The sequence below is a fragment of the Paralichthys olivaceus genome, chromosome 11, assembly GCF_024713975.1.
Source record: "Paralichthys olivaceus isolate ysfri-2021 chromosome 11, ASM2471397v2, whole genome shotgun sequence".
Classification (NCBI taxonomy): Eukaryota; Metazoa; Chordata; class Actinopteri; order Pleuronectiformes; family Paralichthyidae; genus Paralichthys; species Paralichthys olivaceus.
The window spans coordinates 16,274,299-16,297,452 of record NC_091103.1 but is presented as its reverse complement, the minus strand read 5'-3'; the positions used below and the strand labels follow the sequence as shown (position 1 = coordinate 16,297,452).

General features: G+C 43.3%; 2 protein-coding genes across 2 annotated transcripts in view; one reads left to right on the top strand and one right to left on the bottom strand.

The window, feature by feature from the left end:
• The window catches only part of npas1 (neuronal PAS domain protein 1), a 64,586-nt gene extending 49,367 nt beyond the window's left edge, over positions 1-15,219 (top strand). Inside the window, exons 7-14 of the mRNA XM_069534486.1 lie at positions 966-1,055; positions 8,326-8,500; positions 8,662-8,774; positions 9,205-9,401; positions 9,519-9,625; positions 9,843-9,990; positions 11,690-11,802; positions 11,948-15,219. Coding sequence (XP_069390587.1) covers positions 966-1,055; positions 8,326-8,500; positions 8,662-8,774; positions 9,205-9,401; positions 9,519-9,625; positions 9,843-9,990; positions 11,690-11,802; positions 11,948-13,032 — 2,028 coding nt within the window. The 3' untranslated portion in view covers positions 13,033-15,219. The remainder of the gene's footprint in view (positions 1-965; positions 1,056-8,325; positions 8,501-8,661; positions 8,775-9,204; positions 9,402-9,518; positions 9,626-9,842; positions 9,991-11,689; positions 11,803-11,947) is intronic.
• Positions 15,220-18,760: 3,541 nt separating this feature from the next.
• tmem160 (transmembrane protein 160) lies at positions 18,761-22,646 on the bottom strand. Its single transcript, XM_069533761.1, has 4 exons — positions 22,292-22,646; positions 22,023-22,047; positions 20,552-20,644; positions 18,761-19,998 (listed from the first exon to the last, which is right to left on the bottom strand). The coding sequence occupies exons 1-4, from the start codon at positions 22,529-22,531 to the stop codon at positions 19,679-19,681; spliced, it is 678 nt and encodes a 225-aa protein (XP_069389862.1). The 5' UTR covers positions 22,532-22,646; the 3' UTR covers positions 18,761-19,678.
• Between the last annotated feature and the right edge of the window lie 508 nt (positions 22,647-23,154).

Sequence of the window (23,154 nt, the reverse complement as noted above, 5' to 3'; positions counted from 1 at the left end):
GTCTGCTCTCCTCCGGCATTTTAAAGAGGTGGGTAGGCTTAGGGAACAGCGCTGATAGAAATCAAATTAACGCTCCAGAAAAACTGTATGATTCTTCCCCTCCCAGCCGTCCTCCCGCCGTAATAGCCTGATAATTGCACTTTAGTTCTCCGACATTCAGGCGGCTGGTTTCTCTTCGCCACGACACACGACGCCCCGCACCCAGGCCACACATTTGCATACTGGATGTGTCAGTTGCATAAATTACCGCTGCCACTTTAAGCACTGGGCCGCCAAAATAGCAATCATTCTTCTAGAGCAAACTGGTCTGTGTGTATGCGTGTGTACGTCTGTGTGAGTGAGAGAGTCTGTGTCGGCTCACTCCAGGACGCTTGTTATGACGATTAATATTATTCTCTGAAGCAGTCCTCTCTAATGGGCTGGCTGTATACCTTTCACTTCTCATTAGAGTCACTACAGACTGTGATGACTCCTGTTCTGTCTGTGTCTATACTGGTGTCTGGGTGTGTGTTTACAAGCATGTGTGTCTGTGTTTGTGTGTGTGTGTGCGTGCGCGCGCAAAGATGCAGGCCAAAGCTTTGACTTGAGTTTATTCCCGTTGATTGAAACAGCTCTGGCCTATAAGCTCGGTTTCTCATGTCTCTTTGCTCTATTTGCTTATGTATGTTTGTGTATGTCTCAATGCCTGGCTCCATGCGTGGGAGTGAGTGAGTGAGTGAGTGAGTAAGTGTGTGTGTGAGTGAGTGAGTGAGTGTGTGTGTGTGGTGTGCATGCATTTCTTTGAATTGAGAGGCAGAGGGGTGACAGGTTGTTTGTTCTCCAGCTCATTGTAATTTGTTCGATACACACTAATTGCTCTAATTTGTCTGTCTTGTTTCTGTTTGCCTTTATGTGTTTGCATGGATGTGTGTGTGTGTGTGTGTTTGTCAATGGTTGTGGTTCGTGTGTTTGTTTTATGTACACAGTCTCTGGATGGCTTTGTGTTCGTGGTCAGTCAGGAGGGACGGTTCCTCTACATCTCAGAGACAGTTTCTATCTACCTGGGACTCTCACAGGTAAGACAGCCTCATCACTTGCACACACACACACACACACACACTAGAATAATCCTTTGTATACAAGTGCATCTGCACACATGTGCCTATCTTCTGCTTGTGCTTTCATATCCCGTCCCACGAGTGTGTGTGCGTGTGTGTTTGTGTGTGTGAATATCTTTGACTGCACTCTTCGCGCTCATCTCTGGAGTGCAACTCTCCCGGGGCCGATGCCGCTCTCTCTCTGCCTCTCTCCGCCGCCCTCCCTCGCTCTCCAGGTGCTCACCTCTGTTGATTGCCTGTGGCCTCTTGTACTGTGAATGTTAAGTCCTGCCATTTTGCCCAGATGCATAAATAATAACAGTAATTACTGGTCCAGCAATCAAAGTGTCGCCCCAGCGCACTGGGCCTGTCTGGGGGAACAAATCGATAGGCATCTTAAAAGCCACATTGATTGTAGGGAGGGGGAAAAACACCAAGGGGGATGGGAAGATAGATAGAGACAGCCGGGGAGAGAAAGAGAGTGGGAGGAAAGGAGGAGAGGTGTGATAAGAGAGAAATGTTTCCAAGTAAGAAGAATCGGTACAGCATGAGCGAGAGAAGTTAGTGCTACAATAACAAAACTAATTTAGTATTTTTTAAACACGGACATTTGCTGTAATTGGGGGTCGACTCTTGGCAGCGTCAAAGGCTAAGTGTTAACACTTTTACTCCCTTAGTATAATACTCTCATGCCATATGTACATTAAAAAAGCAGATGGTCACTGTAAACATTCCTTCATCTGTAATGCATAATAAGTAATAAATAATAATATAATAATACTTTATTTCTAGTAGCTCTGTCCTGACATGATCACAATGTAAGAAAGTGTTAGGAAACCTTTTTCTCCGCCAAGGCCTAACAGGGGCATTCAAGTTGCACCAAATTTCACACACTCACCTAAATATGCCTCTTTTTTCTCATCAAGATCCGTGAATCATTACTTGGGAAACGATCTCACAATGTTAAAGAAAGTGGCAGAAAAAAAAATTAATCTGCACCATAATTGAATGGTTTCTTCCCCGACACATAATGCATCATAGTAATCTGTTTGGTAGTTTTGGGATCATCTTGATGGACAGGCAGGAAAACATTACCTCCACTGTAGAGGAAAATATACTGTATATCACACTAACGTCTTACATTCAAAGGAATTGCTGTTGTTTGTTCTTGCAGTGATGATGATAATGACTCTCGTGGCGGATTTAAGCCAGGACAACTAGCTCGAATATATTTTTACTTTTGGTCGAGTCGTGTGTTTTGCAAAGACATTCATTCCTCCCTCACATCACAATCTGCAGGTTTAGGTGGTATTTCGTATGTTTATTATTTGATCACACTCCAGAGAGAAAAGCTGGAGATTTCTTGTGGTGTGCATCAGTGTTATTTTGATATCTAGTTTCATATTTATCTGCTCAGTGACAGCAATGTGAGAGAATTTGACATTTAAAAATAATTTTAATCTATCTGGTTCTTTTAGCTTTGCAGCAGCAACATTCAGTGTTCCGAATTTTTGGCAATGAGCTCACCACAAAACTTGCCTGCATCATGCCGTGTCAAAGCTGCTTGTTGGGCGCACAAGCTCCGATGAAGAGCATCAACTCAACCGAACAGCATTTGTTCTTACAACTCAGTCACGTTAGCTGCATGGTTCCAGTTGTATAATGCTGGAGGTTTCATCACTTCAAGCACGTCTTGCAAAACCAGGCACGTCGACATAAAGTGCAACATTTTGCAGCTGCTTTTTTATCTTGAAAGTTTCCTTCAACCTGACCGTGACCTGACAGGCACACAGCCAGAAGTGACCACTCTGAAGGGCTTCATTAGACTTTGCTTGTGGAAAAAATAATAGCTGTCATGAGATTTTTTTTTAATTATGAGTTGTTGTTTTTTTGGATATTCATGAATTATCTCGCAGAGTGTTCACAGGCCTGAAGGACAGAGAGGTTCCCCACCCCTGCCAGAGGAGACGGGGGAACTAAATACACAACTCATTTTGAGTAAAAAAAAATGAAACGACTGTGTACTGTATGTGTAGACTGTAATATGGGCAGTGCTTTCTTGCCAAGCGTGTCAGAGTGATTCCTCCTTGCAACAACAGTTTGGTTTGTTTCCAAGACGTGACACAGAAAAGAACCAACTAGTGAAGTTAAATTGAAGCCTCATTATATTTTTTGTTGGATTTTTGTACAGAATAGATTTTGATCAGAAGTCCCCATAGATACTTTACATTTTGATCATGGATGGTACCAGTGCAATATCATATGTTATGATGAGTGCCATATGTCGCTGATGGATATGGTGGAGAAACAGGATGTCAATTCTTGACGATGTTTGAATATAAAAATGGTGTCAATCATAATCCTATGGCCTTTGCATCATGAAAGCATCAAATGAGGGACTATCTGTAGTTCTGTAGAGTCCCACACACTTGATGAATTAATGTCAAGACTCACCGACGCTGTTCTAGTGGCTTGTGGTGTCCCAGCCACTCTAAGTCGGTTATACATTAAATTTGTTACCTGTCTGCTCATTGCAAAAAAAGAGTAACTTAACACAGAAGCAAAGTTATTTTTTCCTCTTTGGTCAAACGTTTTAAGCCAGCATCAACTCCCAACAGTGATGTCACACGGTCCTGGAGTGCACCTCTTCATCATTGCAGGAAGGTGCATTCATTAAACCACTTGAGGTCACAAACAGGTGGTGTCAGGGGGTGTTAAGTTTTCCACTGGCATAGGAAACTTGTAGGAGGAAACACAAGCAGTCAGTGCGGCCTGATCGAAGTCCTCGCAATCTCCACATGTTATATCTGTAGCAGCTCTTTGCCACAATGAAGGTGCAGGATTCTGTTTGACATTACAGCTAATATGGAGAGGATAATTCAATACAGCAGCCAATAATGTACAGGCATGTGAATTTGTGAGTGTTACTCTGTAAACTGACATGGACTTAATATGTATCTAAGATAAGGACAAAGTGTTCTTAAGGCACTCTGCAAAGACACGTGAAAAATGCACACACACAAAAATATTGAAAAGACAAACAGCCAAAAGAGTAAGATGGAGTTGTGGAAAACAGAAGACAGAACAAAAAGGTCGGCACAGAGAGAAATAAAGAGAACCAGACAGACAATTACGGGAGGTCGAGAAAATACCGGAGAGCAATGGGGGAGAGAAAAGAGAGACAGTGGTAAAGAGGAGCAAGTGTGTAAATAGAGTTTAAATGTGCAGTAGGAATGAAATTCGCCTTGGGATTGCCTAGGTAAACAAGGCAGCTGAGGCTTTGGTGGAGATGCTAATAAAACAGAGCTGTTCTTATCAGCTGAGCAGATGGCCTAACCCATCACATCTACTCAAACAGGGCCTAAGCCATCAGCATTCTAATGAAATTATTTATGATCAAAGATTACGTTCAAAACCTTGAACACACAATGCCACGTTTACCTTCCCGAAAAGATGAGAGTGGGCGGGGATGAAGGGAGTTTATGATGAGAGACAGCCAGAAAGGGCAGAAAGAGTGAGTTAGAGGATATACGAGATGGAGTGAACAGTGTGCTGATGGAAACAAATGATGAGAAAGAAAAACACATAAGGAGAGAGAGAAAGGAAAGGTGGGATGGAGAGCAGGACAAAAACACTTGTGTATGCTTTGTCGGCGAGCGGGGGCGGACCCGGGGGAGAGAGGAAGGACAGACAAACAAATGATGTTCTGAGTCAAAAAGTGTAACTGGTGGTTTGTTTAGAGGGCATGTCACCCCTGTGGACCGCCCCTGCCCTGCCGTCTCCTGTAACCCCCCCCCCACAGTCTGACCCCTCTGCCCCTGGCTTACACCCTGGGCTGCTCCCCAGACAGGGGGGTTGCTTAGCCGACTTAGCCCAGGTCAGGCACCTTGACCAAGGGCAGAGCCCGCCGCCCCACTCCCCTGGCGCCTGCAAGTATCATTTTTCTTCTCACCGGGTCTCCGGACCAGAAGCACGGGGATAAACCTGGGAACAACACATAGCAGAAGAAGTAGGGGAGGGGGTGTTTATGTGGATGGATGGATGGAGGGAGGATTGGAAGGGGGGAGACAAAGGCAGAGAAAAAGAAAGATGAAGAATCGGAGGGAGGAGAGATGGAAAAGGATGGAGAAGTGAAGGTATAGGGGCCGGGAGGAGAAAGGAAAGGGATAAATGGGGTAAAGAGAAGGGAGGAAGGATGGTGGATTGAGGGAGGAGAGAATTGATCTGGGAATGGTTAGTATGCAGCCCCCGCCACCCCTCCCCCTCCCCCTCCTCCTCCCCCTACCTCCCTCTCTCCTCTCCCATCAGTCAGTGAGGGCTGAGGGCTGAGAGTGTGTTGTGGACCACTGCCCGGATGCCTCATACATATTAAAGCCCCCTGCTATTATTTATATCATGTCTCTCCTTCCCCCTGCTCACTGCCCCCCCACCCCACCCCACCCCAAACCCCACCACACCGACATACATACATGTACGTCTGCGCACACACACACTCACATGCACAGGTTGCACTGACAGACAACTACTCACACAAACAATGACACACAATGACACACGGAGACACAAAAACAGACAGTCTAGTCACATACACAGAAACAGAGGTGCACCGCGCACGCACGCACGCACGCACACACACACACACTGAGAGATTTGAATGATCTTGGTCTCTCCTCACGTCTCCCTTCGCGCCACATTCTATACCTGTTTTTATGTCTGAGCCTGACTCATCCTCTCAATCGCTCCTTCTCTTTCTCATCTTCTCATTTCTGTCTGATCTTTTTTCAATCCCTCCCTCCTGCCAGTGATGGAGTGATATTATTCGGATAGGTCTTAAGCCCAGTAAAGCCCATAAGGACCTGTTTGTCTCTCTACCTTGTTTTCCAATACCACATGGGCCAGGGGATTGTGTCTCTTTCACATGGCCGGTCCAGTGTTCTGAGCAGAGGTAAATTTAGTCCTTGTTTAAAAAGAGGACAAGAATTCCCCCGGCTGAGAGATTGCTATTTATGAAATACAGACACCTTAAACATAGATGGATACTGACAGAGATGTCTCAGTGTAATCATCAGTAAAAGATTTTAGAAACCAAACCCAGTCCATTTACTTGTCCAATATCCAGCCTCTTAATGCCGACATGAAAACTCGTCATTTTAAAACATTAATGAACGAGTCCGATTTGACGTCAGAATGAAAATTAATGCGGGAAAGATCCAGCACATTACATTTAAAGAGAAGGGGGATCAGAAATTAACACCTCCCTGTAAAGTCTTTTTTACTTTCTTTCTTTTTCCAACTAGGTCTAATTCTAATTTCAGGTCTAATTTTGTCCTTTTTCTTGAAACCATCTATTTCAGTTGATGATGACATCTTTGGTTAATCACTGTAATAACTGTTCATACAACTTCATGTGGATATAATCACTTTTTTATAAGAAATAATGATCTGATCATGTGAGGACAACATGGAGCGTGTCGCCCCATAGTGATGAGAATATTTTTAATTTATATAACCTTTATTCAACCTGGAAGGTCTCGTTGAGATTACAAATCTCTTTTTCAAGGGAGTTGTGGCTGAGACAGGCAGCAGCGTAGATAAAAAGAAATCACTTGAATCCACAGCTCCCCTTTATAGCAAGTTTCAGAGCACTGTTTAACTGTCCAGCCGGAAACGTTCCTGTTCCTCTTCCCTCTCACAGCTCACATATTGTCACCCAACACCTCAGAGTTATGTATTCAGTGAAAAACCTCTTCTTGCTCGGCTCCATACTCCAGACAGACACATGTAGTCGAGCATTTCACTATTAAAACCCCTGATATTTACCTCTGGAATAAGTAGAGACCAAAAACTGAGCTAAAAGAGAGTAACTGTTTCTTAGGTCACCAGGTGACCAAAAAAATGATGGTAAAGTTTGCAGACAGTTTTTTTATCAACTTAAAATGTGATGATTTAACATGGAAAAGATTTCAAAATTGCAAAAAAAAATCATTAGTTTGCATTTTTAGCAGAATTTTTTTATTTTACCGTCTTTAAACTGTGATTTGCATTCTAACAAACATGTCATGTGCTCTTTATGTTCAGTAGTGGAAATGATTCGGTCTGTCAAACACAGAACAAGTACATAGGTCAAAAAATGGCAATTCTCATCTGTTTCTAAAGTCTGGTGGTAACACATTTTGTCAGTGGGAAAATTAAACCATATGGTGCCTATCAGTATTTTATAACGTCTTTATTACAGGTGGCAGCATTTTAAAAATACAGGGCATCCCCGAGAGATTAAGCCCAGTGTGTCTGGGACTAAGAATCCTCTCTTTTTCTCCCTCGCCCGGTGGGGTTTCCTCCATCTTTACCCTCCACTCTGTTCACTCATGGTGCACGGCTCTCATTCCTCCGCTCCCACCTTCCCCGTTCCCCTTCTTCATCTCCCCCGGCTGTGATGTCCTTGAGGGCCTGCTGAAGCTCCCATAAAGCCTGCAGTAAATGGCTCTAATCCGGTAATAAATGGCTGTGTCCTACAGACAAGGGTGTGAGGCTGCTGCAGCCACGGCTTTATCAGATGGAATGGTATTGGCACACGCATGCACAGACGCACACACTCGCTCGCAGATGTAATAGAAACTGCATACGTGTGTGTAAGCATGCATGTTCTCTCTCTCTCCCCCCCTCTCTCTTTCTTTCCCTCACACACACACACACACACACTCATTCATACAGCTTCAGATGGAATCACACCTGCTCCGATTGTGCTGCTTTTATGGATGCCATGCAAGAGCAGCGCCATTATAACCTTTAAATTATTAGAGAAGCGACTATGATGCATTATGATGATAGGATCATATAGAGCTGTTGCGCTGCTGGGATAGACTGCAACTGAATGAAGGAGCAGGGTGGGACACGGGGAATAAGGGGAAGAATAGTAATGTGACCTTTGGAGATACTTGGAGTTCACCTGTTTTTAATCAGCAAATACAATTGATTTTTATCTCCCCAGGTTTTATTTGTGTAATACTGTAGTCACTCGCCCCTCTGAGACTGGACTTAAATGTATTTTGCGCGTGTGCGTATGTGTGTGTGGGAATGTCTTACAACCTCCTCACTCCTTGTTGAGTTGTAACCCAGAGCAGCGCTTTCATTTTCCTGTCATAACATCTATTGATTTTTTTCCCTCCTCTGTGTGTGTGTGCACTCGCTCATGTGTAGGTATTTGTGCTCTAAGCTTCTGTTTTTGATTAGTGCTCGTTTCTCTCTTCAGGTGGAGCTGACCGGCAGCAGCGTGTTCGACTACATCCACCCTGCGGACCACGTCGAGATGGCGGAGCGACTGGGAATCAGGCCGCATCTGAGGGCCGAGGCCGGCTGCCACACGGCTCCCGAGAGCGCCTCTAGCTCCGCGTCCGCCTCCTCGCTGGCTGGTACCCCCGAGCCCGGTACTGATTACACTCAAATCTAGAGAGAGAAAACTGAAGGAAAAAGAATAATATTTACATTTCATTCACTGTTCACTCAGTTTGCATTAATGAAAAAACAACACAAAACAAAATAGAAATAAAGTGAATTTCAATTTTTTCTCCTCTCCAATCTTCAACAGCTCCGTCGAGTCCTCACTCTCCTGCCGACGAACCTCCCGACCGTGGCTTCTTCATCCGCATGAAGTCCACGCTCACCAAAAGAGGCCTGCATGTCAAGTCTTCTGGATACAAGGTACTGAATTCATCATCATGTGAAAACGCACCTTGTATTGTGCATATTGCAGCATTTACCCTCTTGTTTTCCAGCCGGTAAAATAACAAGGCTTGTCATTATGTTTAGTGCTGCCAGGATTGTCAAGGTGGTCGTTTTCAGTGTGTTTTATGGCTGTGACCTTATTTCACACTGGACCGCTGCACATAACAGACAGTTTACTGCACTTGCTGCTGTAACACCAGAGCTGCTGCATTCTTTAGCTCAGAATATGACATTGCATTTATGTTTATGTGAAATGTATATTGCTGAGTGTTATATTTTCTTCATCCTGTGTTGTGTAACTGTCTCACAACGCATGAACTAATTCAAATTCCACCATATTCTGATGTTATCCTGCATAAATTACCTTGTGTCTAAGGAGTACGTACTGTTGTCTGCTGTTCGTCAGGTGATCCACGTGACAGGACGAATCCGCTGCCGCCCCGCGCTCGTGCCGGGCTCCACGCGCTCAGTGCGTCGTCCGATGGGTCTGGTGGCCCTGGCGCATACGCTCCCGCCCTCCACGCTTAACGAAGTCCGCATGGAGAGCCAAATGTTTGTCTTCCGAGTCAACATGGACCTACAGGTCACGTATTGTGAGAACAGGTGAGGGTTTTGTCTATGAATAATATCAGAGGAATGTCACTTGGTGATTTTAGATGAATTGTCTGTTTCTGGTCAGTCGACAAATCTGTGTTTCTTTGCTGTGGCTTGTCCTCACAGGATCTCTGAGTACATGGATCTGACCCCAGCAGAGGTGGTGGGACATACCTGTTATCACTTCATCCACGTAGAAGACCTGGAAAACCTCAGGCAGAGCCATGAAGACTGTGAGTTACATCCACATATATATATATATATACAATTATGAAACTGATCCCCACCTCCCTCATTTTAAACATGATCTGAAACTGGGGGCTCTGAAAGCCTATTGAAATGTCATTCATTCCTGTTGGGATAGGCGCCCTCTGCTGCCTCCACTATGAACTGCCAAATAACGGGCTTCTTTTCTCTCCTCCTCTCCACCTTCCGCCGCTCTCCTCCCAGTGCTGAGGAAAGGCCAGGTGGTGACGGGTTACTACCGCTGGCTCCAGAGGAGAGGGGGCTACCTGTGGATCCAGTCCAATGCCACCGTCTCCATCAACCACAAAGCCCCCCACGAACGCAACGTCATCTGGGTCAACTATGTCCTGAGGTCAGTGCGACCGCAGCAGAGCCACAGTCTGTTCTCCAGACCGTCGACATGTTCCTAGTTTATATGAGCCGGCACCACACTGAGAACAGAGACGCTTTGAAGGGCTGCATGATGAAATGCAGACGGATTACTGGAAGTTTCACGCCCTCCGACATGTGAGAAAACTGATGAGGATACTTAATACAAAATAGTGACATCAAAGCAGCACATTACCAGGCCCTATTAAAGTTAATACTTATGTAAAATTTTTATATAAATACTGACCACAGCTAAAATTTGATTTAAAAAGGGTTCATCATCTTCAAGGTTTATGTTTTATAGATTCTAAATTAATTTGAGTGAATTTTTACATTTTTCTTTAATATATTTTTTGCCCTAAACGCAGATACGGTGAATCTTACTTAATGTTATTGCTGACAATTTTTTCCAATTATTCCAATTTTTATCATGGCCAATACATGGCCAATTCCTAGAATTTAAAATTACAAATTCCTGATATTAATACACTTTTACAGTGTATACTTTTGTCAGAATTTGGGCTTCTTTAACTTTCTTAAATGTGCTTAAAAGTACAGTGTGTAGAATTTTGTGATATCTAGTGTTGAAGTTGCATGTTGCAGCTGAACACCCCTCACCTCACCCTCCCCTTCCAAACATGAAAAATAACCTGTGGTAAACTTCAGTTGTCATAAAACTCAAAAGGTGTTTAGTTTGTTCAGTCTGGACTAATGTAAAAATCATGGCGGCCTCCGTAGAGAGGGTCCCCTTAATGTAAATATAAAGTATTTAAATATAAAGGGGAGTTTCTGGGGTACAGAAAACTACAATTCATGCAATTTTGATGAAATGAACTAGTGAAAACATTTAGATTATTTTATATTCAATTTGTGCCAATAGTTCCCTTTCACCTAAATCATACACACTGGACCTTTAAGTGTGAATTATCCTTAACGTCTACATGTAGTGTTACTGTTGTCTTCACCAACTTTATTAATTTTCTACACACACAACTGCAGGTAACCTAAGAAAAAAAGCACTTTTCCCTCATTTCCCTCTTGTACACATACACACACACACACACACACACACACACACACACTATTCACTGGGACCCTGATGCAAATATACTCACACGCAAACAAACGCGGAGCATAACCAAATGTGCACAGCGACAGAGCGTTCAGACAAAAGCAAGAGGAGGAGGCTGAATTTCAATGCTAATTGGACTGAAGCTATATAATTACAACAAATGGATGTCAGAATTTTGAGGCTGAATGGTGTTTTAGTTAATTAGTGCTGTAATTACAAGAGCTCATTAACTTCTCCAACAGCCTCCTCCTTGTCTAGGCTTAACTGTGTATAGGTGGGCTGCTGAGTGGGGCACAGAGTGTGTGTTTTCTATGTGTCTTGAAGGGTGGGGTCTGCCTGTGTGTCTGTTTGCATGTGTTGGTGCTTGTGTACTGTACGTGTCTAGAGAACTGGGTGCGTGTTGGATTGAGGTTAGAAGGGTGTGTGGCGGTTCGGCTATCGGAGGTCGTTATTAGGCTGATTATATGTTGTTTGCATCTCTAAGTATTCACTGAAATCAGCTCGGCAGTAGTGGGTTTTTTTAAGTCAGTAAGTGGCTGATGAGCATTTGTCCACCGTCCCTGCCTCTCTTTCCATTTTCACATCCCTCCATCAATTCCTCTCCATGCAGTCCGACAGAGTTGCCCGACACTCCTCTGGATCTGCTACAGTTACCGGAGGGCGTACGAGCGGAGAGACTTCGAGTTAGCTCCTCTCCCGCCGACAGCTCCCCTCAGGCCCGAGGTAAGATGCTACACACACACACACACACACACACACACACACACACACACACACACACTCTACTCCCTTCCCATGATGCCCACTAACACACAGAAACACCTGCATCTGTGGCTCCTTATCATAAAAATCTCCCTTCCTCCTTCAGGTTCACAGCCAGTAAAGGGCTCAGCAGGGAAGAGTGACCCCGACACTAAAGGGAGAGAGAAATTCACTGCCGCCGCCATCCAATCAGAGGACAGGAGGAAGCGCCTCCTGAGGTCCGACCCAGAGGGTGCTCCACCCGAAACCCGCCGCAGACTGGAGGAACTCCGTCACGTAGAAGAGAGCGTGTCTGCCTCCTCTGACCTGGCGAGTGATAGCGAGGGGGAGGAAGAGGAAGAAACAGAGTGGGAGCAGGGGGGAGACAGTGACAGACTGAAACAGGAAGACGGTGGGGTTGGAGGCAAACAGAACAGGGGGGGAGACACCCCGACCAGAGGGGAGAGAGGAGGGAGGGCGCACAACGGCCGGGCTGTGATTCAACAGCTGAAGAGTGTAGTGACCCCGTCTCCTCTAACTGGCAACCCCAGCATCAAGACTGAGCATGACTCCCTCACCACCGGGGGTCGCTGGGGGTCACACACACAAACCTCCACCTCTCACCCCACCCAGCACCAACCCTCACATGCCCACACACCCTCCAGCAGTCTCAACGGCGACAGCCCCACCACCCCAATCCCTGACTCCTCTTCCAGCAGCGAAGCCCCTCCTAAAGGTTTGTTCACTCCGCCATCCCCTGCTTTGTCCCCCGCCATGTCTGTGTCCTCTCCGCTGCCCCGCGAGGAGAGGGCTGTGTCGGGTGTGGTCAGTCGAGGAGGCGGCTGCCCAGGTAGCAGTCCTGACTTTGAGCTACTGCAGAGACTGGCTGCAGGTGGTGCTGCGGGGCGGGTCCTCTTTCACCCCCTTGCCCTCAGCCCACAGGGTCCTCAGAGCCTCTACGCCCCCAGCACCATCCGCTACGCTCCACCTGAGCTGCCTCCATCCCACCACCACAGCGCGGGACACAGTGATGGCCTGCAGCTACGCTCAGACCACCACAAGGGACCCCCGCCAGCCTTCTTCCCCCACCTGCAGCGGCTGGCCGGGCTGCCACCCTTCAGTGGTTTCTCCCCGTCTGACAGCCCTTTCTCCTCCGGCCTGCCCTTCTGTATGAATGGACTGAGGGGGGCCGCAGGCTCGGAGGAGGACTGAGAGAGTCAGAGGGGAGGAGGCGAGAGGGGAAGATGAAAATGAAGGATGGAGCGGGTGACAGAACAGAAAGAGAGACATTGAAAAGGGCAGGACGGACAGAAGTGGCAGGACATTACGCCTCTAAGGACATTACTAATTGGACAATGAGTTGAATAACTGAGATCTAAAGTATGTGACAAGTCGCTGCCGTAGGGAATCGTTGTCTGCCTGTTGTGGACGAGTGACACTGATTCTCTAAGAAAACGGGACGTGGAAACTTTTGACTGCTCGTCCCTCAAGACGTTCCCTCTCTTCAACAATAATGAACTCTGCTCTGTGTCTTTCTCTCGACGACTGTGTTGATTTTCTGTGTCTCTTCCACTCAGAGAAGCCATATTGTATATAGAGACGAAACCATAAAGACCCTCAGCTTACACCCACCTCACTGTCACCCTGATTAACCCAATTAACAGAAGACGGTAGAAAGAGACGGACACTCGTCTGTAGGAACAAAAGGGACTTTTGAATATAAATTTTTATTATTGCAGTATCATACAAATCACCTCTGACGCTGAGATCCAGGTGAGAATGTGATTGTTGGGTTTTCCCATAAAATAAATGGAGACACCCCTCTGGTGTTTTTTTTTATTCAGATTCGAAATAATAATAATAATAAAAATAATAATAATTAAAAGAAAATCCAAGTATTCATCAGTCAGCCATACTTAAAGCACACTGTTGGGACAAAAATATGAATAATGTAGTCCCAGACATTCCATTATATATAAAGGAAGAAGATGCAATGCAGACTGGATGCTATTTCTGTGTTTTGATTATAGGAAGTTAATTTCTTTAACTGAGTATTAATTATAGTATATTCCACATGATGATACGATTGTGTTTGTGTATGAAAGCCATATTCTTCTTTTCTTCTTTTTTATGTTTTTTATCATTGATTTTTGAAGCAGATAAAACCGATGGAAGAATTGTGTGAAAATGTGTCTAGACAGACAGAATAACATAGTTTTATTGGATGCACAATATCATATGTTTTTTTATTATTGTTATTATTCTCTAAAAAGGCTATTTCTAAAAAATGTGTTTTTAGGAGGAGGACAAAAGTGTTTTGTTATCATTCAAACCTCCTGTGTTTTTCTGAGCACTTACTGGGATTTGTTCTGGTGTTGAACTCGAAGCACTTCATCACTTAACACTTGCTGTTAAAACAGAAAACAATGCAAGAGAGGTCACTAATATCTCAGCCTGACCACAGCGTTGTGGAGGGGATAAATGCCCATTAAAAACAAAAACAGAGACCACATGTGGTCATTAAAAGACGACCGTCAGAGGTCAATAAAAATATCCAGAATTATTTCAGTATTGGTTTCAATACAATTCAGTCAAATGGAAATGGAGTTTTAAATTATAAAGTGGAAATAGAAATAATGAAGAAATTTCTGTTTCACGCTGAGAGATTGGAATTTATCTCAGGACTAAACATATAAACACTTTATATGAAAAAGTTGAAGAGTGCTCAAATCTCCCAACTAAACTGAAGTGAGCCAATTTAGTTGTTGTGTGATACACTCAAATTATTTTAATTCCAAAATGCAATATTTAACATTTGAAAATGTGACTATTTCTGCCAAATTACCACAAACATAATATTTAAATTATGTGAGGAAAGTCACATTTTTGATGATAATTATGATGTAAAGACTCTGAAAGAAAGTTCATATTCATTACTAGCACTTTGAATAAAGTCCTTATAATTGATTAAAATACACCTGAATTACTATCATCTGTTTTTCTTCAGACTGAGATTATAGTTCACCGTCTGATCTGACGGTTCAGATGTTCTGAAAGAAAAAAAGAAAGTAAATCACATTTCTAATTGTTCAGATCCAATGTGCACTACACACCGAAAATGTAGCTGTCACATACAAAAGTGTGAGCGCACATATGTACTCGGGTGTTTAATGGTATCATGTGTGCGTATGAGTGTGCGAGTGCGTTTGCTTGTACAAGCGTGTGTTTATCTTTTTTTTTATTGAATAGCTAACCCCTTGCCCATCACTGTGAATCTAATGTTATCCTTCCATCTTTGTGAATACTCCACACACTCATCCAATAAAATGAACACATGTAAAAAGAAGAAACAGTGATACAGATAACAATAAAATATTCCAGTAGAGGAGCACAACTCAAGACTGTGTTGTTTCTTTATTGCTTCGTTTGCAACACGTGAATTTGAATGGTTCTATTTATTTATTATATACATGTGTATTTAATTTGGATTCAAAATAGATCAATCATTTTCATTTACATAAACTAGATTTGTTCATATTTAATAAATACTGAATCAATCCTTCATATATAACTGGATTTATATATATAAATATATATATATATATAGTATTTTTTGGAATACTAAAGCAATACTTCATATATACCTGGGGTTGTATTTCGGGTATATATGGAGTATTTATATATACTTGGAGTTATATTTTATGTAAATATATTTGTTCATATTTAATCAGTAGTTCATATATACCTGAAGTTATATTTCAGGTATTTATGAGGTATTGTTTGTATACTTTGTATACCAAAGTTAATTTTCAGGAAGGGTTTTTTAATATTTTATGAATACTTTATTTATACCTAAGGTTATACTGTATATCAGGTACATGTAAAGTATTGGTTCATATTTAAGCAATACTTCATACACACCTGAAGTTAAAGTTGTATTTCAGGTATATATAAAGTATTTGTTAATATTTCATCAATACATCTATACCTTAGGTTATATTTCAGGTATTTAACAGAAATTCCTATAGATTCTTTCACATAACATACAGAGAAATCAGTGAAAGATGTCACACATAACACACATTATAACACACACACACACACACACACACTATGAATCGACGTGCAGCAGGCCGTCGGATTCAACAAAGACGTCGCCATAAATTGGTCTGAAATGAACACAGAAGCACAGAGAGCACACAGAGTGCATGGAGAGTGTCTCACTTATGAAAAACTATATGCAGGCATTCAGCACTGTGTGTGTGTGTGTGTGTTTGTGCGTGTGTGTGTGTGTATATTGGTGGTTCGCCTGTGCGTGTATCTCCATGAATTTGCGAGCGTGTGCGTGTGTGTTGTCTGAAGCAGCCCCAGGGAGGGGCTCTGACATTGAAGACGGGTTAAATCCTGTTTTACATTCAAGTGGCAGGCCCTAGTTCATTAGAGTGAGGATCATTCCTCCTCAAGACCAAAGGAAGCGCATACTAAACAAGAGCAGTTGTTGGGGAGAAAATGCCATTGTACGTGCAAAAGCATATGCACTGTATGAGCGTGTGCGCTGATGTGATGTGAACTGAGCCGCAAAACCACCTCTGGTTTCTTCCCTGTGTCCTCGTGCTGTCTGCACATAGCAAAAGAAAAGCTGCTGCTTGTACAGTTGAAATGATTTTTGCACTGCTTGTGTCAGTGTGTCTGTGTGTGTGTGTGTGTGTCTGTTCCCACAACTCATAGCAGCTCTCCTGACTGTCTTCTACTCAGCCTGTCAGTGACTCACCCATACGCCCTCTCTGTCACTGACTTTGATGGCTTATCTTACCCCCTGAATTGGAGTCGCGCTCCCGGGGGAAATACCTCAGCACATGTAAATGCATTTGAAAGAGTAAAAATACGGTTCGGAATAAAAGAGTGAGGGATGGAGGCAGACGGCCTCCATGCACCTGGCATGGAGCTCACTACAAACTCAACAACTCACCAGCCCTCCTCTCACTATCTCCACTAGTTTCCTCTTTGTCTTTGTTTCCCAACAATCTCCTCTCGCTGCTCTCAGCCAGGAGAAGGCCAGTCCACACTTTAAATGCAGATGCTCTGATCCGTACACATGGCATTTAACACCTGAGAGCAGATGAGCCAAATAAGCAGAGGTTACAGCTCCTACTTTCAGGGCTGGGAGTGTGGATGCGAGGCTGAGGTTTTGGGAGATGTATGAGGCTGCAGCCCTGGACTTGGAGCTGTGTCTGGTGTTGTGATTTCAGCAGCCGCTCTGCTCGGGGTCTGGGGTAGATGGTGTTTGTCAGTGAGGGTGCGTCTCCTGCCTCTGGGCGCCCTGCCCTTTAGACGCGCCAGGCCTCAGGAGCCTCCTGCATGCCAAACAGACCTGTGCAGTCAAATGCAGCCACGGAGGAGGGAAGGGGAGTGGGTGGGTGGAGAGGAGAACGTGAGGAGGAGTCCAGAAAGAAAGGATGCGAGGGCAGAAAAGGGTAGAGGAGGATCTGAGGGGGGGAGAGGGAGCCCACGGAGGGAGGAGGAGGGGTACTGGTCACACTGCAGCAGCCGTCCAGACACACCCTGCATGTGAAACACAACTGCACCGAGACGCCCCGGGAATCAGGGAAAGGAGAGGTAGGGAGGAGGAGGAGGAGAGGGCGAAGGAGAGAGGAAGAGAGGGTGACTCTAAGGTGAGTCTCAACAGCAACACGGTGTGTCGATGGCTGGGAGATATCACAGACCTTCGCCCTAACCCAGTCAGCGATAGTTATCACAGACAGAGCCCCCCCACCATCCTCCACACACACACACACACACACACACACACACACACAACAACCACATGCTGTTCGGCTCAGTTCATATATTCATACATGCTCACAGATAAGCAGCTCATTATAAAAATTATGCATGTGCAGCGTGTGTGTGGACAGTTTGTTCGTCTTTTGACTCGTGCTACAGCGAAGACTAACCACCGACTCTGACAGCACTGCTACATCATGTTGGGCCTTGTTTGCATAAAATATGAAAATAGAGAACTTCTTACGAGGTGTCGGGGTACAGGTAGAGGTCTTTGCTTGTTCTGATAATTTGCTGAAGCTGAACATTCTTTGATTCCCTTACATTCTATGAAAAGAGTCTCAGTGGGAATCTCCTGTGTCTCCACCACGGCCCGGTCATGTCCTCTGTCGGGTTTCTAGGAATTTATCAGTTTCATCAAGCTTGAGGCCGTCAACTTAAAATATAAATGTATAATGTGTGTTTAGTAGGTTAATGCAGACTCAATATGTACTAGACCTGAAGAGAAAGAGGAGATTCACAATGTACATTTTTTAAATGGCAACAGTAAATCCTTGGGAAATATATGTTTTATGAAAATATTTGTTGTGGCTCAGTGTTGTTGGTGGTACAATGGCCAGATTTACTATCTGGGGGCCACAACTGACCAGCAGCCGCCTGCTGGTAATCCAGTTTTAGGTGGGATTTGACTAATCATCTCAGCTTGGGGTCTCAACTTACTGAAATGAAAAAATGACCTCCTAAAGGTGTTGTGTAATTCAGGTTAACTGTGTTTAAATACCTCAAGATGGTTTTGTGTGTTGGTTTGCAGGATTACACAAAAAAACTACTGCACACATTTCTACAAAACTTGAGATAGGATGAGCTATGGGCCAAGAAAGAACACATACAACTTTGGAATAGATCTGGATAAAATTGCAAATCTAGAAATATTGTTTCACTATCTCTAAATAATTGAGTTTTTCAGGGAATAATTCATAGTTTGAGATAAATAGAAATCATGCACATTTAAGAGACAGATCTATGAATGTGTGATATGTGGTGCACTTTGATTTAATTTAAAGGGACTGTTTGCCCTATGTGTGCTCCTTAGTGTCATTCTTAACTATCAGATTTATCTTTTCTTATGTTTAAAAAAACCCACAAATACACACTGAAGTCTCTTATCTGTATCAGCACAGATTTAATCTGGCTTTATTACAGTATATACAATAGCGTGCACTGAAAGTGGTGCACATACACAAAATGTAACAATAGCAAACCCCATTTCCAAACAAAAACTAATATTATCAACTTATCAATACCTTCAACTGTGCTTTAAATGATTAAAAAAGCCATTACAGCGATCACCAGATGATGTGATGTTCAATCCAAAGGGTAAAATGGTTTATGGTTTTTACATTTAGGTACTGAACATGTAAAGTAACAATACCGAACAAAATATATAACCACAGACAAAGATGCATAAAAAAAACCCCTGATAGTTTAAAGTTACTGTAATGATAATCAAAAACCGACAAAAGTGCTATTGTCCTTACAAATCAAAATAAAAAAATACTTAAAACTCAAGCCCTCATTGATTTTTAACAGAAAAAAAGACCTAGAATATGTTATTTCTTTTGTAGCACCCACACAGCTTTTCAATCCAGCGTATTTTATTTCAAGACTTTAATGCAAACTGCAGGTAGTCAGTCACATGTTCGCAGTGAGTCTCTGCAACATGCCTGTCAATGTGAAGATGTCAAATATTGGGAAAGAATAAACATTTTCAGACAGATTGATAATGTAAGTGAAGCAGCTTTGAATATGTGCAATAATAAGAAATTATTATTTTTATTGTTAACTACCGAGTTGTGAGTCCGAGTTGGTCGAATTATCAGCAATTTTCTCTGATCAGTTTCAGAAAGGATCCTGAAGTAGTGCTCAATAATCAATATAATAAGGGACAGTAGGTTTGTACAGCATCTATAAACACACACACACACACACACACACACACACACACACACACACACACACACACACACACACACACACACACACACACACACACACACACACAATCCCCGGAAGACGTCTACTTAGTCGGCCCCCTGCTGTCACTGTCCTCATTGCTGTGGGAGCCTCTGTAGCCCCGGAGTTCCCGTCTCTCACGACACTCACGGCACTCGTCCTCCTCCTCTACCTCCCCCTCGTCGTCGTGGATGATCTCCACCTCCAGGCGGCCGATATAGAGAGATACCGCACAGAGCCAAAAGAGGGCGACGCTTCCCACCGCAGCCCCCTGGAGCAGCAGCGCTGGCACAGACAGCAGCATCATCCTCCGCAGGGCAAAGAGGCTGCCGAGGTAAGAGGTGCCGCCAAACGACACGCACACCCCTCCCAGGATGAAGAAGGCTGTGGAGAGGCAGACTGATGTGATCTGATTGTAGAGATACAATACGTTTTCTCCCTGCACTGAAATCTGAGATAGAGGCAGGTTGGTTTTACTCAAATAAACAAATATGTGGAATATTTTCTGTAATTAGTAAGTTATTTAAAAAACCTAATCAACACTGGGAATAAATGTTAGTTAAAGAGGTCAGTTTGACTTTATTCTGATATAAATTATACTGACATCATGACTAAATTTAATACCATGGCTGGAAATTATTTTTTCGGCTTTGTTTTTAAACCTGCTGGTGAATCAGCAAATAAAATGTCTTGCAGATATTTTCAGACCAACAGAAATAAGGTATTGACCAATTAGATTCTACTTATTGCATTCTTATCCATTGACTTTTATTTTCTTTTTCTATAATCCACTAACCTTTAGGAATGTACCATCCCCTTCGTTACTAAACTTGCATCATTAACTACTGTTTGTTGTTGCACCACCACAAAGCTTGTACTGATCGTGTTGCAGCTCTACTGGACTTGTACATGAAACTGTGTGTGTTGAGGCCTGTACCGTATCCGGCTTCTCGCCCCACTTCACTCTGGACGAATGCGATGACTCCGATCCCAGTGGCCAGCAGACCATTCCTGAACCACGACAGGAATCCTGCAAAACATTCAAAGCCAGAATAAACAGCAACTCAGAGTTACAGCCTGAAAGGCAGCATGTACATAAAACAAGAAGTTACCGAACTGTTTACGTGACTGATTTGAAATTTTTCAGAGATCACTGCTTTCGGACCAGACCCCAATCCTCGGACTCTGCAGTCCACATACTGATGTGTCATGAAACTGCAAATTGTGCATGTATAAAAGCAGTGGATGTATTTATGAATGAATGTGGTTTAGGGTGTAAAGCCCCTTTAATGGTTGATAAGATTAGATAAGCTCTTTGAAAATATTGTCCATTTGCCATGTAATCAAAGTCTGTGTCTGTTGCAGGATCCAGGCTCACTCTGTGAGGTCGGGGTGGAGGAGGGATCTACCTGTCTGTGCAAATGGGAGGAGTTCTGAAAGAGGAGGTTATATATATATGTTATATATATAAATGTATATATATATATATATATGTAAACCCCTTTGGGACCATGCACCAGTAAGTTTGTCTCAGTTTATTGTCCATGATTTAACAGACTTTGTCTATATAAGCACCATAACTCAATTTCTGCTACTAATGTTTACTACTTCCTAATAACCTTTAAAGGGATAGTTCACCCAAAAATTAAAATTCACTCATTCACTCTGATATCCTCTTCTGGAGCCATGTTTGCTCGTGGATCACAGAGGACATTTAGGTCTTAAACATGGTGTAAATGACCTTGTTTCAAATCGAATATGAATATGGATGACTTCACATGAACAGTATGGCGGTTGTGACATGTTTTTTCTGTTTTATTACATCTGAAGTCTAGGTCACCATTGACTTCAATTGCATTGGATTCTGCTGCAACAAAGTTTACCCCTGAGAGTCCAGAAGTGTCCATCGGCATAGCAGTGAGTAGATAATGTGTGAATTTACATTTTTTGGTGAACTGTCCCTTTAAACTACCTGAACAGAATACTCTGTAAGTCAGTTCCTTCAGAATAAATTTATAAATGTATAAACTTTATCAATGTCAGTGTGCAAACTGAAACACTTTATGTTTAAGTGCACTACAGTTCCACAGTGCAATGCACAAAGGAAATGGAGGAGCTCCTCAAGGCTGCAACACAAACGAATACAGATGCTGGTGTGAGACAACGTGAGTCGTGATCTTGAAGGAATGAAAATATTCTCAGAGAAATCTTCGTCTGCGTCTCGGGTCAAGTGTTTGGGTTGATGAAGGACTTTTACTAGTGTTATTGTTGATTTGAAGTGAGAGCTTCTCCACCACTGCGTGTGTATATATAACAAAACGTTCGATAAACAGAGGGAGAGAGTCAGATACAAACTTTGATAAATAAAGTTATAACCTATAAATCAAGTGCGGTGAAATGTTAGTTACCTGTTTCATGGGACTTTCTCAGCATCTGCAACAATAAAAAACAATTGCTAGAAACATCTACCTCATGTTTGACCTCCTTACAGATATTAAACCCATGACTTAGATTTGAAACCTGTATTGGTTTGCAGTTTGAAGCACTGTGTAACGGTGCTTTTGAGAATTAAAGTCAATATTATTCATTATTAGTTTTATTTTCATTTGGAGGAAAATGAAAGTAAAAGCAGTTGTAACATTAGTTAGTTTAGAAATCAGTCACGGGCCGAACTTACCAAAGCGTCCGCCTTGTCGAGGTCTGTGAGCGGGTACTGCTGCTGCAGAGGCTCCGGCCCCCGGCTCTTCCCCCACGGTCCCTTCTCCGCGTGCCGCAGCCGGCCCGGGCCGTGCAGCCTCCGCAGCTGCAGCAGCGGGGCTCCGGCGCAGGGAGGCCGGCGCCGCAGCTTCACCACCCGGGCGTAGTGGGCCAGGGCCTGCGGCAGCTGCCTCCTCAGGAACAAGCCGAGGAAAGCCATCACATCACTGGCTCAGCCCGGCTACAGCTACAAGTACGAGCCCAGAGCAGAAACACAACAAACGCATGTGCTGCGACCTCTGACCCGCTCAACGACAACCCGGAAAGGTTGCTCTGAAAAGAGAGGCACGATTACAACAGCGCCGCTAAGCGACCGACAGCCAACACGCAGCCGCACGACATAAATCTTTTAATTGAAAAGAATTCAAACTGCAGCAGATTTGTATTTTTTATCATTTGGAAATAATCAGTTTCATTCACCGACACTTATCCTGCAAATCAAGGTGAAAAAAAACCTGCAACTACATATATACACCTCACGATGGCGCCAGAGCATAACTGATTTATGACGTGTTCACATTTATTTATTTAGTATCAAATTTCGAGCAGAGCAACATAAATGTTATAAAATCTGAAATTATGGATTGAAAAAGATATAAAGTAATACAGACAATAAAATAACATAAACATGAGATGGCACACGTGAATCTAAGTCTCAAAGTTATTACTTTTCTGCTTTTGGACCAAATAATATCTTTGCACAATACGTCAGGTGAAATTTATAATAAAAAATGTATGCATATCATGTCTGCAAATAAAAAAAAACCATGTAAAAATCCCCTC